General features: G+C 39.3%; 3 protein-coding genes across 7 annotated transcripts in view; 1 reads left to right on the top strand and 2 right to left on the bottom strand.

Annotated features, from left to right (window-relative positions):
* The window catches only part of cep104 (centrosomal protein 104), a 37,989-nt gene extending 37,413 nt beyond the window's left edge, over positions 1-576 (bottom strand). For all 3 annotated transcript variants that reach the window (XM_080897911.1, XM_080897912.1, XM_080897913.1), the window contains exon 1: positions 518-576. The gene's annotated coding sequence lies outside the window, so the exon portion shown is untranslated. The remainder of the gene's footprint in view (positions 1-517) is intronic.
* A 469-nt stretch (positions 577-1,045) lies between these two features.
* Positions 1,046-5,889, top strand: lrrc47 (leucine rich repeat containing 47). Its single transcript, XM_080899336.1, has 7 exons — positions 1,046-1,658; positions 2,010-2,471; positions 2,573-2,689; positions 2,772-2,887; positions 3,337-3,439; positions 3,689-3,778; positions 5,414-5,889. Exons 1-7 carry the CDS (start codon positions 1,089-1,091, stop codon positions 5,633-5,635), a joined length of 1,680 nt encoding a protein of 559 aa, XP_080755462.1. The 5' UTR covers positions 1,046-1,088; the 3' UTR covers positions 5,636-5,889.
* Positions 5,890-6,200: 311 nt separating this feature from the next.
* LOC308407577 (L-rhamnose-binding lectin SML-like) lies at positions 6,201-12,091 on the bottom strand. 3 transcript variants are annotated; one of them, XM_080899337.1, is made up of 11 exons: positions 11,954-12,091; positions 11,346-11,408; positions 8,442-8,602; positions 8,046-8,078; positions 7,906-7,968; positions 7,436-7,571; positions 7,223-7,332; positions 7,096-7,140; positions 6,865-6,997; positions 6,561-6,664; positions 6,201-6,420 (listed from the first exon to the last, which is right to left on the bottom strand). In XM_080899337.1, the coding sequence occupies exons 3-11, from the start codon at positions 8,470-8,472 to the stop codon at positions 6,398-6,400; spliced, it is 678 nt and encodes a 225-aa protein (XP_080755463.1). In that variant the 5' UTR covers positions 8,473-8,602; positions 11,346-11,408; positions 11,954-12,091; the 3' UTR covers positions 6,201-6,397. The 3 variants fall into 3 exon arrangements, with proteins under 3 accessions (XP_080755463.1, XP_080755464.1, XP_080755465.1); XM_080899338.1 differs by having other exon boundaries at positions 11,987-12,060; XM_080899339.1 differs by lacking the exon at positions 8,046-8,078.
* Between the last annotated feature and the right edge of the window lie 382 nt (positions 12,092-12,473).

Raw genomic sequence — 12,473 nt, 5'->3', positions numbered from 1 at the left:
GTAGTAAGGCACGACATACAAAACTTCTCCTAAAATCACAACAACAACAACAACAACAACAATAATAATAATAATAATAATAATAATAATAATCTATATCGCAGTTAAACATGTTGCGTGTGTGTGTGTGTGTGTGTGTGTGTGTGTGTGTGTGTGTGTGCGAAATAGAGAGAGAGAGAGAAAGAGAGAGAGTGTGTGTGAGTGACCTAACGAGGTTGTGTTTTCAGCATAAGTTACCACGGTGATTTAGACAGATAGGTAGAACGCCATGTTCTTACTTTGAGCGCTACGTAGTTCGCTGCCTGATTAATCTCACCTCGTAGTACAACCCTTTATGGGTACAAGCTAACCGTTAACTATCAGCCCACATACCGTAGCTAACTAAGGTAGTCTAATGTCTAGGGGTTTTGAAATCTGATACATTTCCTGGTGACTATGTTTCTTTGCGTCCCACAACATTTTTCTACATTTCTGGTGTAAACAGCGTTTTCCTGCGTTTACCTTAAAGGTATCTTACCACAAACATCACCGCAATGTTGACAGCTCGAAGCCCCATGTCTCCATAACCACCGCTGACAACAACCACTGCAGACATGCGCAGTCGTGAACGTCGCAGTCTAAATGTATTGTGGTCAGTGTAGTTTTATCAGCAGCATTGGCTAGCGACGTTTATCATTTTAATTCGTCTTTTGCACGTTCTTTTGTATGTTTTTTGTGCGTATTTGGATACGGTAGGAATTTCAATAAATTCATAAACGTTTTGTATTGTGCTTCAGAACAGCAATAATACGGCAACAATAATAAAGGAAGTTTGATCTCACCTTCAGAATAAAGGCATAAAGTAGCAGTAGCTTCAAGATTTGTTTTTCAATTATCTTAGCAATAACATGACGACAGCAAAGGCAATAAAATGCAAAAGAGACTAAAACACTAACTCTTTGCTTAATTTCTTAAAGCTACATTTTGATACATTTACTAGAGTTTCGTACACACGCCCATACGTGTATTTCTTTTAAATGATATTCACTTAGTTTGAAAATTTTAAACGGAAGTTGTGAGCTTTAGCACACTTGCATCAATCTAGCAGCATGGATGACACGAAGAAATGGCCAGAAGTAGAAAAAGCAGCGACAGAGAAGAGGCGTGAGTTGGTTTTACAGGGGCCCGCTGTTGATAAGAGAATTTCCTCAAACGGGGGACTCGACTCCTCCATCTACTCTCTGACACTACTGAATTATCTGGAAGTTAGCCAGTGCCCCAGTCTGACAGAGATCCACGAGGATATCCGGCATCTGACAAACCTCCAGAGTCTCATCCTGTGCAGAAACAAGCTCGCATCCATCCCTAATGTCATCGGCAACCTCAAGTCTCTAAAGGTCCTAGACCTGTCAGTCAACAACCTTACAGTCTTACCAGAGGGGGTCACCCAGTTAAGGGAGCTGAACACGCTCAATGTGAGCTGTAACAACCTGGAGGTCCTGCCTGAGGGACTCTCTCAGTGCACCAAGCTCTCCTCCATCAACATCTCCAAGAATCGCGTCATCGGGTTTCCTGCTGACTTTTACTCTGAGAAACTGGACCTGCTCAGCACCGTGGTGGCCTCTGACAACTTAATTGAAGAGCTGAGTGGAGAGATTCACAAACTAGCTGCTCTGAAGGTGAACTCCATTCACAAAAATGTTGTTTTCCACCAATCAACAAGTGTAAACCTGCCTTAATTTTATTTTGCTCGACACATGGCTCACCACAATATGAGCCATGTTCACCAGGGCAGGAAAGCTCTTAACATATGATTTAAGATGGCTTTCACTTTTTGCTAATATTATATGCTGGATAAACTGTCACATTTTTAAACATGCTTTGTAAATAGAAGGTCCTATATGTGTGCCCGCTTGGTTGCTGTAAAAGCTTAAATTATGTACACTTAAACTTCGGGGTACTTTTTTAGAGTGTGAGACTCCTGTGACACTCTGCCCTTGTTTTTGTCTTCCTCTGGCCCATCTTTGCAGGTCCTGGATCTCTCCAATAATAAGCTGAGAGAGATTCCCTCCGATCTGAGTGACTGCCCCAAGCTGAAGGAAATCAGCTTCAAAGGCAACAAGCTGAATGACAAGCGTCTGGAGAAGATGGTCAACGGGTGCCAAACCAAGTCGATCCTCGATTACCTGAGAGGAAAAGGAAGAGGCAAACAAGGGGAAGATAAAGGTGATGCTGACGGAGGACGCAGCACAGACAAGAAAAAAAGGCAGCAGCAGAGGAAGAAGAAGGAGAAGGCATCAGATGAGCAGGATGAGGTGGAAGAGCTGAACAAGATGGTGGTGAGGGTTCTCCATGTTTCAGATGCTCCTACGGCACTTACAGTCAAAGTGAGTGCAGAGGTGAAAGATGTGAGACCCTACCTGGTGTGCTGCATAGTCAGAGGTATGAACCTAAAGTCTGGGAATGCTCTCAAACGGTTTCTGATGGCTCAGGTAAGATCCAAAACCTCACTATGATATTAATTCGGCATCACATCTGACATACCCAAATATGTGTTATAGAGTCCATAAAGAATAGCTTTTTGTTTTTCCAGACAAAACTTCACGATGACTTGTGTGGTAAGAGGACCATAGCAACCATTGCAACTCATGATGTGCAGCAGCTCAAAAGTCCCCTTATGTATGATGTCAAACAACCTACCCAGCTCAAGGTACAAATGACAGAGAAGTCTTGTTTGTTAAACACTCTTTAAAAAAAAAGACTCCTAATTTCACATGTTTATTCACCATTAGATTGTTGCGCTGGGTCGGAAGGAGATGACCGCCGTCGAGCTTATAAGGCATCTTCATCTAGAGGCTGAAGAGCTGAGGAAGCAGAAGAAGAGGCAGAATGTTACAGGCCTCCACAAGTCAGTACTGCATGTGACCTTTCCACACAGCACAAGCTTTGTTAACACTGGGTCAAAGATCTCCATTAGTCAGCCTCATAAAACCTTTGTGTTCAAGGCTCGAACCAATTTTAAGGACAAAAAACAATTTATGTAAAAAAATCCAAGGGACTGTTTAGATTAGAGGTGTGCGAGATGTTTAAACACATGAGGGCAGCAGAGGTGTGTCAGACCACAGAATTGGTTTGAGTATTTTGGCCTTGAGCACTAAGTATTGTTCTGTTTAAAAAAAAGTCAGGGGCAGTGCCAAGACTTCGGCTGAGGTTTCAGAAATAAATACCAGAACACCTAAAAATGAGTTTTAAGTTCTGCAAGGTTAATGGTTTTAATTGCAGACAAACCTCTCGCCTATTCTGTTGTCTCTGTCACCAGCCAAACAGTTTTTTGTTCTTTTTGTGTTGTTTTTAAAGATACCTCCAGCTTCTGCAAGGAAAGCCACTCTATCCATGTCTAGTAGATGCAGAAGGTGACGTGATTTCATTCCCACCAATCACCAACAGTGAGAAAACCAAGGTGTGTACATGTGGATATTCTCCCTATCTTATATTAGTCATTTACATTAATATTTACATTACTTTTACAGAATACAATGGATTTGATTTTTAGAGAAATAACAAGTCAGCTTGCATTCTGTCCTGATTTAACGAGACAGAATTAAAGCTCATCAGAGGTGCTTATCAGCTGATGTTCTGTGCATCATTGTGCTGTTTTTATGTCTTTTCGTGATCTGACGGAAATAATTACATGAGCTTTACTGTACAGATCAAGAAGACGACCAAAGAGTTGTTCGTGGAGGTCACGAGTGCGACCAGCCTGCAGACCTGTAAAGATGTTATGGATGCTCTGATTGTAGTAAGTGCACTGCCTTTTCTTTAGTGAATGATAATTTATCTCTGTATCACAACACGAGACAGGGATGCACAGTTCTGACTGTAATACTTGTTAGAGAGACCCTGAAGGAAAAACAGTGTCCTGAGGGTAGCAAGAGGAAACTCATTCAAGGTTCAGTTCTAAGTAAATTTAAGGGGAATGTTTTTGAGCAAGTGAACGCCTCAGTCATGGTAATGTGCTTGGTAGTTAATGGAAAACCTTTTAGTAGACTGACACTGTGAGGGTAATGCCTCCGGTAAGGCCGGAATGGGGATTGATGATGGTACACACGTCTGGTTTAGGAAATCTGTTTAACAGAATCAGTTTTTTTGCAGTTTGCAAAGTCCACTAATTTTTTCTCCTGAGTGGTATTTCTAGGCCGTTAACACCTTGTCATGAGCAGTACTGTTTGGAGGAAATGAAGAAAGTTGAAGAAGAGAGCTCAGAAAGGTGTTGCAACCTGTGAGCAGTGTACTGGTGGTGGTCAGAGGGCCCGGTGGCGCCAGTGTCCGGCAGCCTCGCCTCTGTCAGTGCGCCCCAGGGTGGCTGTGGCTACAATGTAGCTGCCATCACCAGTGTGTGAATGTGTGTGTGTGAATGGGTGGATGACTGGATATGTAAAGCGCTTTGGGGTCCTTAGGGACTAGTAAAGCGCTATATAAATACAGACCATTTACAAAGCCAGACTTTCTTAATTGTAGAACTGCTTAAATACAAAAAGGAGTCAGTGCTGTGACTTGAAGTGCTTTAAATTCCTAGCAGAGGTTTTTGAGTAGAATGAATCAAAGAAAACAGAGACGATCAGTGACATTAAGAAGTACCTCTACTTCTGTGTGTGTGTGTGTGTGTGTGTGTGTGTGTGTGTGTGTGTGTGTGTGTGTGTGTGTGTGTGTGTGTGTGTGTGTGTGTGTGTGTGTGTGTGTGTGTGTGTGTGTGTGTCTGTGGAGCAGTTTTGTAGTGTTACACAGTATTTGCACCTTATAATTGGCGTTTTCTTACTACACACCTCGCAGAAGAATTGAAATTTTCCATCCTTAGGCTGATTATTTATTGTAAAGGCATTATAAAAAAATTATTAAAGGAGAAATTTTCGGTGAGTGTTATGCAGCGCATCAAGTTCCAGCCTTTTTCCAAAATGGACAAATTAATTTTCTTTATATAAAAATGGCAAACTGAAAAAAAAAATGGTTGAAGTCCTTGCAAATCTTTTGAAAGTAAAAAAACCAAACAAAAATCTAACGTGTATAAAAGAATTCACAGCCTCTTCTCAATACTTTGTTGAAGCACCTTTGGCAGAAATTACAGCCTCAAGTCTTTCTGAGTATGATGCTACAAGTTTAGCATACCTGTAGTTTTTCTCATTATTCTTTGGGGAAACCTCTCAAGCTCCATCAGGGTTCAATGAGATGTTGAGCGTCATGGCAAAGGCTGTGAATACCAATGTGTTTTTAGTTTTTATAAAGAATTTAAATCCAACCTTTTTCAATTTTACATTATGGGGTATTTTGTATAGACTTTTGAGGTGATCTGATCTCTCTCTGAGGGACTTCTTGGTAAAATAACAATCGAAAAAAATTGCATACACACATTTAACAGGCAGTTCATGTTTCTCTGCAGAAAATGGCAGAGTTGAACAAGTTCACAGCAGAGCATCAGGAAGAGGCGGGGTCAGATGGAGAAGGGGGTGGCCCACCAGTGCCTGCTGACAGCAGCGAGGCATCCAGCCAGCTGATCATCCAGCAGGTGCGAACGGTCGACCAGGACGGGAACCTGAAGGTGGTGTACCCGTCAAAGACAGATCTCTCCAACGACATGAACAACTTGACTATTATTTGGTAACAGTGCATTGGATTAAACCTCATGTTTGTACTCATTCACATGCTACGTGAAGTTATTTTAACAGTTTAAAGGATGGGGCTGTGTGAGCATTGAGGCTCATTTTTATGACTTTGACTTAAACGTGCTTCAAACATACAATAACAATGTCGAACAATGGTTTATTTTGAAAAACTCTGACATTGTTAATACATGTTGCTGATTCATGTAAAGCTTTTTGAACCATAATTACTTTAATAAATCCATTTCCAAATTCAGCGATCATGCTGTGCATCTGAGGCATCATTTTTAAAACGGAGATAGCCATTCATGTGGAAATGGTGGTTGATTTTAACTCGGGGTAGTCACTTTTTATTAGTGGCAGATTTTATTGGCTTTTTTCAGAATTCCTTTAAAAAAAACAACTTTTCAAGTAAGTCATTCCTAAGTAGGTTTTAATAAACTTTATTTCTGATTGTAGATATTGACATTCTTGATTACAGCTGCTCATGCAGAATACAACCCAAACAGGAAAAATAAACCGCATCATTTCCTGTGCAGCAGCACAACATAAAACAAGACTCAAAGCTTTTATAGTATGCAAATTTGCTATGTTTATTGTGTTATGCAGATTGTACAGAGTTGACAAATATTATATATTTCCCAGTGAGAAACCACAAGAATAACAAAGTGTCCTATTCAAAATTTGAATGAGACAGAAATTTTAATCTTATATTTGTGAAAGTAAAGTAAATGCTTGTGACATGAAACTAATATCAGAGACGTTTATGGAGTGATGGTGACAGGATCTGCAAAAGAGTGGAAAACAAAGGTATGGTAAGATTGTTGCCATATTCAGTGTGTATCTTGCATTTCTCCACACCCCGACACAAAAACTCTTTATGGCTAGATTGGCTGTTTGCACTGACAGAGCTAAACAGGTACTTACAATCACAAACGTAAGACACCTCCAGGTACTTGTACGTGCCAAAGCAGCGGTCTCCAAACACTGAGTTGCTGGCGCTGATAGTACAGCTATTTTTCCCGTTACACCTGTAAACGTAGAATGGCATGACTGAAAAGGGCCATTGAGTCACTGATCCCATGGAATACATTACTAAATATGGGCAACATCTAGAATTATTTTCTTTTTTTTAATCCTCGTATATAAAACCTCCACCATCGTGGTTCATTCTTTGCCTTATTTCCTTCCGAAGTGAACAAGGGAACTTGTTTATGCTTCACTCACTGACCTCTCAGCGACTTTGGGAGTGGGGTTTGAGCAGTACACATTTTGAATCTGAGAGTCAGGCCGCCTGAAAGAGCAGGTGGTCTTGTCAAGGCGTCCGTAGTAAGCTCCGTAGACCAATATTACCTGCCCAACATCTATGCCAAAGAAGAGGAAAGAGGCACGGAATGAAAAGTAGCTCATTTGTAGGTTCGTCACATTGTTCCAACACAAATACAAAAAAACATAATCTTACCACAGTACAAATGTGCCAAAGAACCCTCACAGGTCACTGTTTGAACTGTTAGAAAAAACCCAACAAAAATAAACATCAATCACATCACACAGACTGGTTAGCAGACTCATGCAGACATGTGACTGACTTGCTGGGAAGCAGGTGTAGTTGGTCTCCAGGTATTTGAAGATGCCGACGCAGGGATCCGAGGTACGAACGACATTTGTGTTTATCTCGCACACCTTCCTGCCATCACACCTTTAGGAATAACAGTGAGTGTTATGTACGTAGTGTATATAACATAAAATATATAGAAAAATACCTGAAGACTCACTGGCAGTTGAGCACTAAAATATAATACCTTCTCTTAAGGATATCCACGGTGCCAATTTGAGAGCACTGTGTATTTTGAAGCTGATTCTGAGGCCTGCCCTCACTGCAGGTCTCACGGTCTTTACGTCCGTACAGTGCAGCCTGCACTATGATCGCTCCATTATCTGTTAAACACCAAGGAATGTCTTTTTGCACCCGAGTACAACTATACTGTATACTTTGTCCTTAAGCCAAGATTATATGCTCAGCCAAAACTGTAAAGCACTTTTCACAGCTTTATGAGCTTTCAACACATTTCTGGAAAAAATGTTACTAAGGCAGTATTTTTAACCTGACATCTTTATCATGTTATAACATTAACATTTTCAGGGTTATTTAAGCTGATGTTTAATGTACAAAACTACAATGCTGGTTGATGAAAAATATTTATGCTTTAAAAATCAAGATGTGCTGTTTGTTGTGGATGCTGACACACAGTCTTGGATATTTTACACATACCACAGCTTAAGTGCTGGACATTGGTTCCATCATCACAGGTCACTGCTGTCTCCGTGGAAACAACTAAAGCAATAAATATGAAAGATTAAGTATATAGATTAAGTATATAGAGAATAAATGCTGCACTATCAGATATTTACCTGATGATGTGAGCAAACAAGCTGTTGCAAGCACTGAAAACAAACATCAGTGTCTATTTTTATTATAAAAGAAAAAATTACACTTTTTAAAGTTTGAAAAATTTCTCTATTATTGCAGAGAAGCATACATTATTTATTAATTTTTTATAATACATAGAACATATTAACAACAATATTAGTTTCTGCAGATTTTATTAAGTAAAGTTTGTAAATTGGTAACAACAGTTTCAAATCAATCAATTCTTCCCTCATTCTTTACTCCATAGGTAGCAAACACTGTAGTTTATTCTGTAATGACTGAAATCATAAAATAAAAAAATTTACCTCCAATGCATCCTAATTTGAATATGAACCCACATAATTGTCACACTGGCAGTGAATCATTTGTATACTCACGCAGTGTGGTGCAGAGTCTGAAGGAGAGCATGGCTGTAGAAGCTCCAGTCTCGAGAGGCTTGCAGAACTGATAGTGGCTGAGACAGTTATGCTGGTATTTATCCTGCTGGCTCAAGAATTGAACAAGATCTCGATCTTGCACAACTACTGGCTCTTACTTCCTGGTGAAAAAATGTGAACATGAGACCAACTCGCATTGTTGTTCAAGTGCAACAAAGGCAATGGACAATGACTTGTTGTCTTTGGGCTGTAATGATGATGATGGTAAGAACTTCACATAATCAAAGTGGTTTTTGTTTTCAAGCCCAACAATGGGCTCATTCATTATTCTTGAAAATGAATCTGTTCCGAACATATTTATTACAGCTGATTCCTGGAAGGAGTATCCATTTCCCTTCAGGTGTGGTTAGATTTCAGGCTTATGGCTTGGTGACACACTTTACTATGTTTACACGAGAGTTTAGGTTTTTAAGAGGTGGCTGTGTAAATTTGTAAAAGGTAAATGAGTCAGAACTTCAGGTGTTTAAAAGCATAGGATAAAATGTGTAAATAGGCGAATGAGGGTTGTAAAAAGCAATTTGAGTGCTCAGAGTAGAAAAGCGCTTTGTAATTAGGTCCATAATTTGTCTGACACATTTTACCTCTCTACACTACTAAAGTGGATTTTAAATCAAACAAAATATACAGCATGTTTTTAGTCCCAGTACTCCTATTTAAACATTTTAATTTATGCCTTTGAACACTTTCTGATTTTCTCACACAGGCTCAGATGGATATGTCAGGACAAATTTGCCTGTTTTTGTTTGCAACTTGAAACAGCATTTGCTTATGAAGCATCTTTGACATTAAGTAGTCACAATAACTTCAGATAGCTCTTTGAGTGGTTACAGTTTATTTTTTTAGTGAACTTCCTGCAGTAACACCTGTTACTGTATTCCTGTCTCCGCCTTCTTAAAGACCCAGAATTACCGCACATCTTGAATTACTGCAGCGAAACTGTACCAGGAAGCGTACATTAAGGATTTTGAACTATGATGTTTAAGTGTTGTCACTGCTGAGGATTCGTGGACACAGATCCTTATTTACTACGCTGCTGTTTACAGTTTAACTTTTCATCAGAACAAGCACTTCTAATTGTACTTTGCTCCTCACTGACAAAACAAGTCCAGTAAATTCACTTTTATCTTTAAGTTTAGGACAGTAATCTGTCTTAATTTATTTTGTTGTTTAGTTAGCATATGGGGAAAAGTCCTGTGGTTATCCATCTGTCCTGTTCGAATAAACCCAAAGTTCAGGAACATCTTCTTTAGATCTGTTCAGTTTTATTCATGTGGCACCACTTAAACAGTCAACAAATTTTGACTCAAATATGTTATATTGTAAGGTAAAGACCCCAAAGAGTTAATCTCAGACAAATGTTCACACAAATGTGAATTACATTCACTTCATTAATGAAGTGAATGCAGTTCAGTAATCAAAGGTGTTTGGCTATAACTGACTACATGTGTATACTGTATCATAAGTGGACAGACATGGATGTAAACCACACCTTAACCATTTGGCTGAGGCAAAACTACCACAAGGCAGTGATTCTAACTAAAAGGTACTCTGGATATTATTAAATGTGAACATATTGTTAAATATGACATTTTTTGTTTGTCAGGTGTCCTGTTTGAAGAAAACACTTGGTAGCCACTTGAATGAATGTAAATAAACACATTTACATGAGGGCAACCTGATTTCAAGGAAATAAAAATGCTCAAATTTTTTATACATTTTTAGACATGAGTTTAAACGGCTGCCATTTTCTTTCTGAGTATTTATTACACGGCGTGCTGCGAGGAAAAGCCTGTTCTAACGTTTGAGTCTAAGGATTATTGTGAGCACCTAACAGCTCTTATTTTCTCTTGAAACTCTTTCATGTGATTCTTGTGTTGGTGGTTAAAGAGGTTTGTCCTGTTTGAGTGGTGGTGGGGACCAGTTTGTGGCATAATTTGGATAGTACAGTTTTCTGGGGCGTGTCAGACTTTTCATAACCAAACCATGTCCATGCAACAGGGGGAGCCCCTCGTTTAACAATAAGGTCCTCGATTTCTTTTGACTGCTCCTTCTGTTTGGAGCTAGCTGGTTCTGCCTCATCCTTGCTGGCCATGCTGGTATTCTCTGTGCCTTCATCTGCGTGGTGACTGTAAGCGCCATTTATAGTTACTTGATGTTTTTATTTGAGGTCATTTGTTTGATGCATATTCTGAAATTTTATGTTTGAGAATAATGTATATCATTTCAGTTTATTTTGAATAGTCTCAACAGAAACTTGAGCTTTATTGTGAAAGGTTTATGTGGAAAATAAACAACACAATGGTTTTACCAGGGGCGATTCTAGGATCAGAGCTTTGGGCGTGCTGAGCACCCAGAGAGTGTGCTTTTGGAAAACATTTAAAGCTGCTGTACAGAATCTTTGAAACAAGCTAGCTTAAAACATTTTTAGAATATAAACAGAGCACCCTGCTTCTCTTTACAGCTCCTCACTCCACCAGGGCACCGTTTGGCACTTTCTGATAGTGTGCAAATGTGATGTATGTACTGCGGCAGTCATACAGACAACTGGATGGTCCAAAAGTTAGCCGACCTATTACTGGCTGAGGTTTTAGTAGAGTTGTGGCTGAACCACATAAAAATATATAATTAATTTTAATCTCCCCGATCAATTATAATGTTATGTTGGAATGTTGTTAAAGAGGGTCAAAAATGTTTCAACCCAGTTTGTTTAGCAGATTCTGTATAGCAGCTTTAATATAGGGAGAACACAACTTCCTGATTGTGTGAGTAAAATCAGGTTTTTTCTCTTTGTCAGTTTAACACTTTCTGTTTTTGCCTGTCACTGTTCCCTGTCTGTTTTCTTACCTGGTTCTTCCTGACCTTGTACTTTCTCCTCACGTTCCCCTCTTTCCTCTCTCCTTCTTTGGACTGACAATCATACACAAATAGATTGTATTCAATTAGATGAAAAATTACATTAATAGGAAAAAATAGTATTAAGATCACTAACAAAAAGTCATCTCTCAGTGTACTTTCAACCAAAAGGCAAATAACCAAACCACATGAACATCTAATAAAAGATAAATATTGAAACACTCATCCAACATTATTCTTGATTGACGGATCATTTGATTTTCCACTTTTACCTGGATGTGGCTCCTTTTTTAGAAAAAACTTCCTTATATCCATTATTAACCTGGCTATCTCTTTGTACACAAACACAAACACACACACAACAGACGTTATAAGGTTAATGGGCATCCAGTCAGTTAGCTAGTTAGTATCCATTTAAAACAGGACAGTGGTAAAAACAGTAGGCTACGGACAATTTTAAGTTTTAGATTTTATATAGGCTGTATACATTTCAATGGGAGCAACAGGACGGTCAAATGTTGCTGATTTTACTACAGAGCAGGACGGATTGTAGGGTAGCAAACATTGTCGGAAAACACGTTTTCAACACTGCAGGTTACCTGGGTGTAATGTTTTCATGGTCTAACTCCTACCTAACTATATGAAGAGTAACTGGAGGTTAAATGTAGCTAGTATGTCCTGTTTTAAGCCAGGCACTTACACCTCCGCTCCACTGTGCCACCATCGCTCTAGCAGCAACGGCGCTAGAGCCAGAGTAGGGAGGAGGCGAGCTGGAACAAACCATTATGGGAGGGGGGGGGGTTATCTATACTTTTGTTGTTAAAATGTTACGTCTCAACCAAGTACTGTATGCTTTTTATATTTTTAGTAGTGTTTCACACAGCAAATATTGTCAAAAAAGTAAGAAATCTTTTGGGGTGCTTTGATTCATTTTGGGGGTGCTGAAGCACCCCCAGAAATGGGCTAAAATCGCCCCTGGTTTGAAACGTTTTCCTTTTCTAATTGTATAGAGACCCCTGGTGGCTTTGGAGGGAATAAATTTCTTAGATGGTAAACTGAGATGCAAACGCCAAGTCCTGGATATTGTTGTAAAAACTAATAAGTAAACATTTGATTCTT

This window comes from Rhamphochromis sp. 'chilingali' (assembly GCF_963969265.1).
Source record: "Rhamphochromis sp. 'chilingali' genome assembly, chromosome: 12".
Lineage (NCBI taxonomy): Eukaryota > Metazoa > Chordata > Actinopteri > Cichliformes > Cichlidae > Rhamphochromis > Rhamphochromis sp. 'chilingali'.
Note: the sequence above shows the minus strand (reverse complement) of the source record. Positions and strands in the feature narration are given on the sequence as shown.

Bases quoted from the DNA above. Each gene is read 5' to 3' on its own strand.
- lrrc47 (XM_080899336.1), top strand. From the start codon at position 1,089: ATGGATGACACGAAGAAATGGCCAGAAGTAGAAAAAGCAGCGACAGAG. The intron at 2,472-2,572 runs GTAAGATCCAAA...TTGTTTTTCCAG, and splicing joins AACGGTTTCTGATGGCTCAG to ACAAAACTTCACGATGACTT. The intron at 3,440-3,688 runs GTGTGTACATGT...TTTACTGTACAG, and splicing joins CCAACAGTGAGAAAACCAAG to ATCAAGAAGACGACCAAAGA.
- LOC308407577 (XM_080899337.1), bottom strand. From the start codon at position 8,472: ATGCTCTCCTTCAGACTCTGCACCACACTGC. The intron at 8,079-8,441 runs GTGAGTATACAA...GTTTGTTTTCAG, and splicing joins CAGACTCTGCACCACACTGC to TGCTTGCAACAGCTTGTTTG. The intron at 7,969-8,045 runs GTAAATATCTGA...TTATTGCTTTAG, and splicing joins TTGTTTGCTCACATCATCAG to TTGTTTCCACGGAGACAGCA.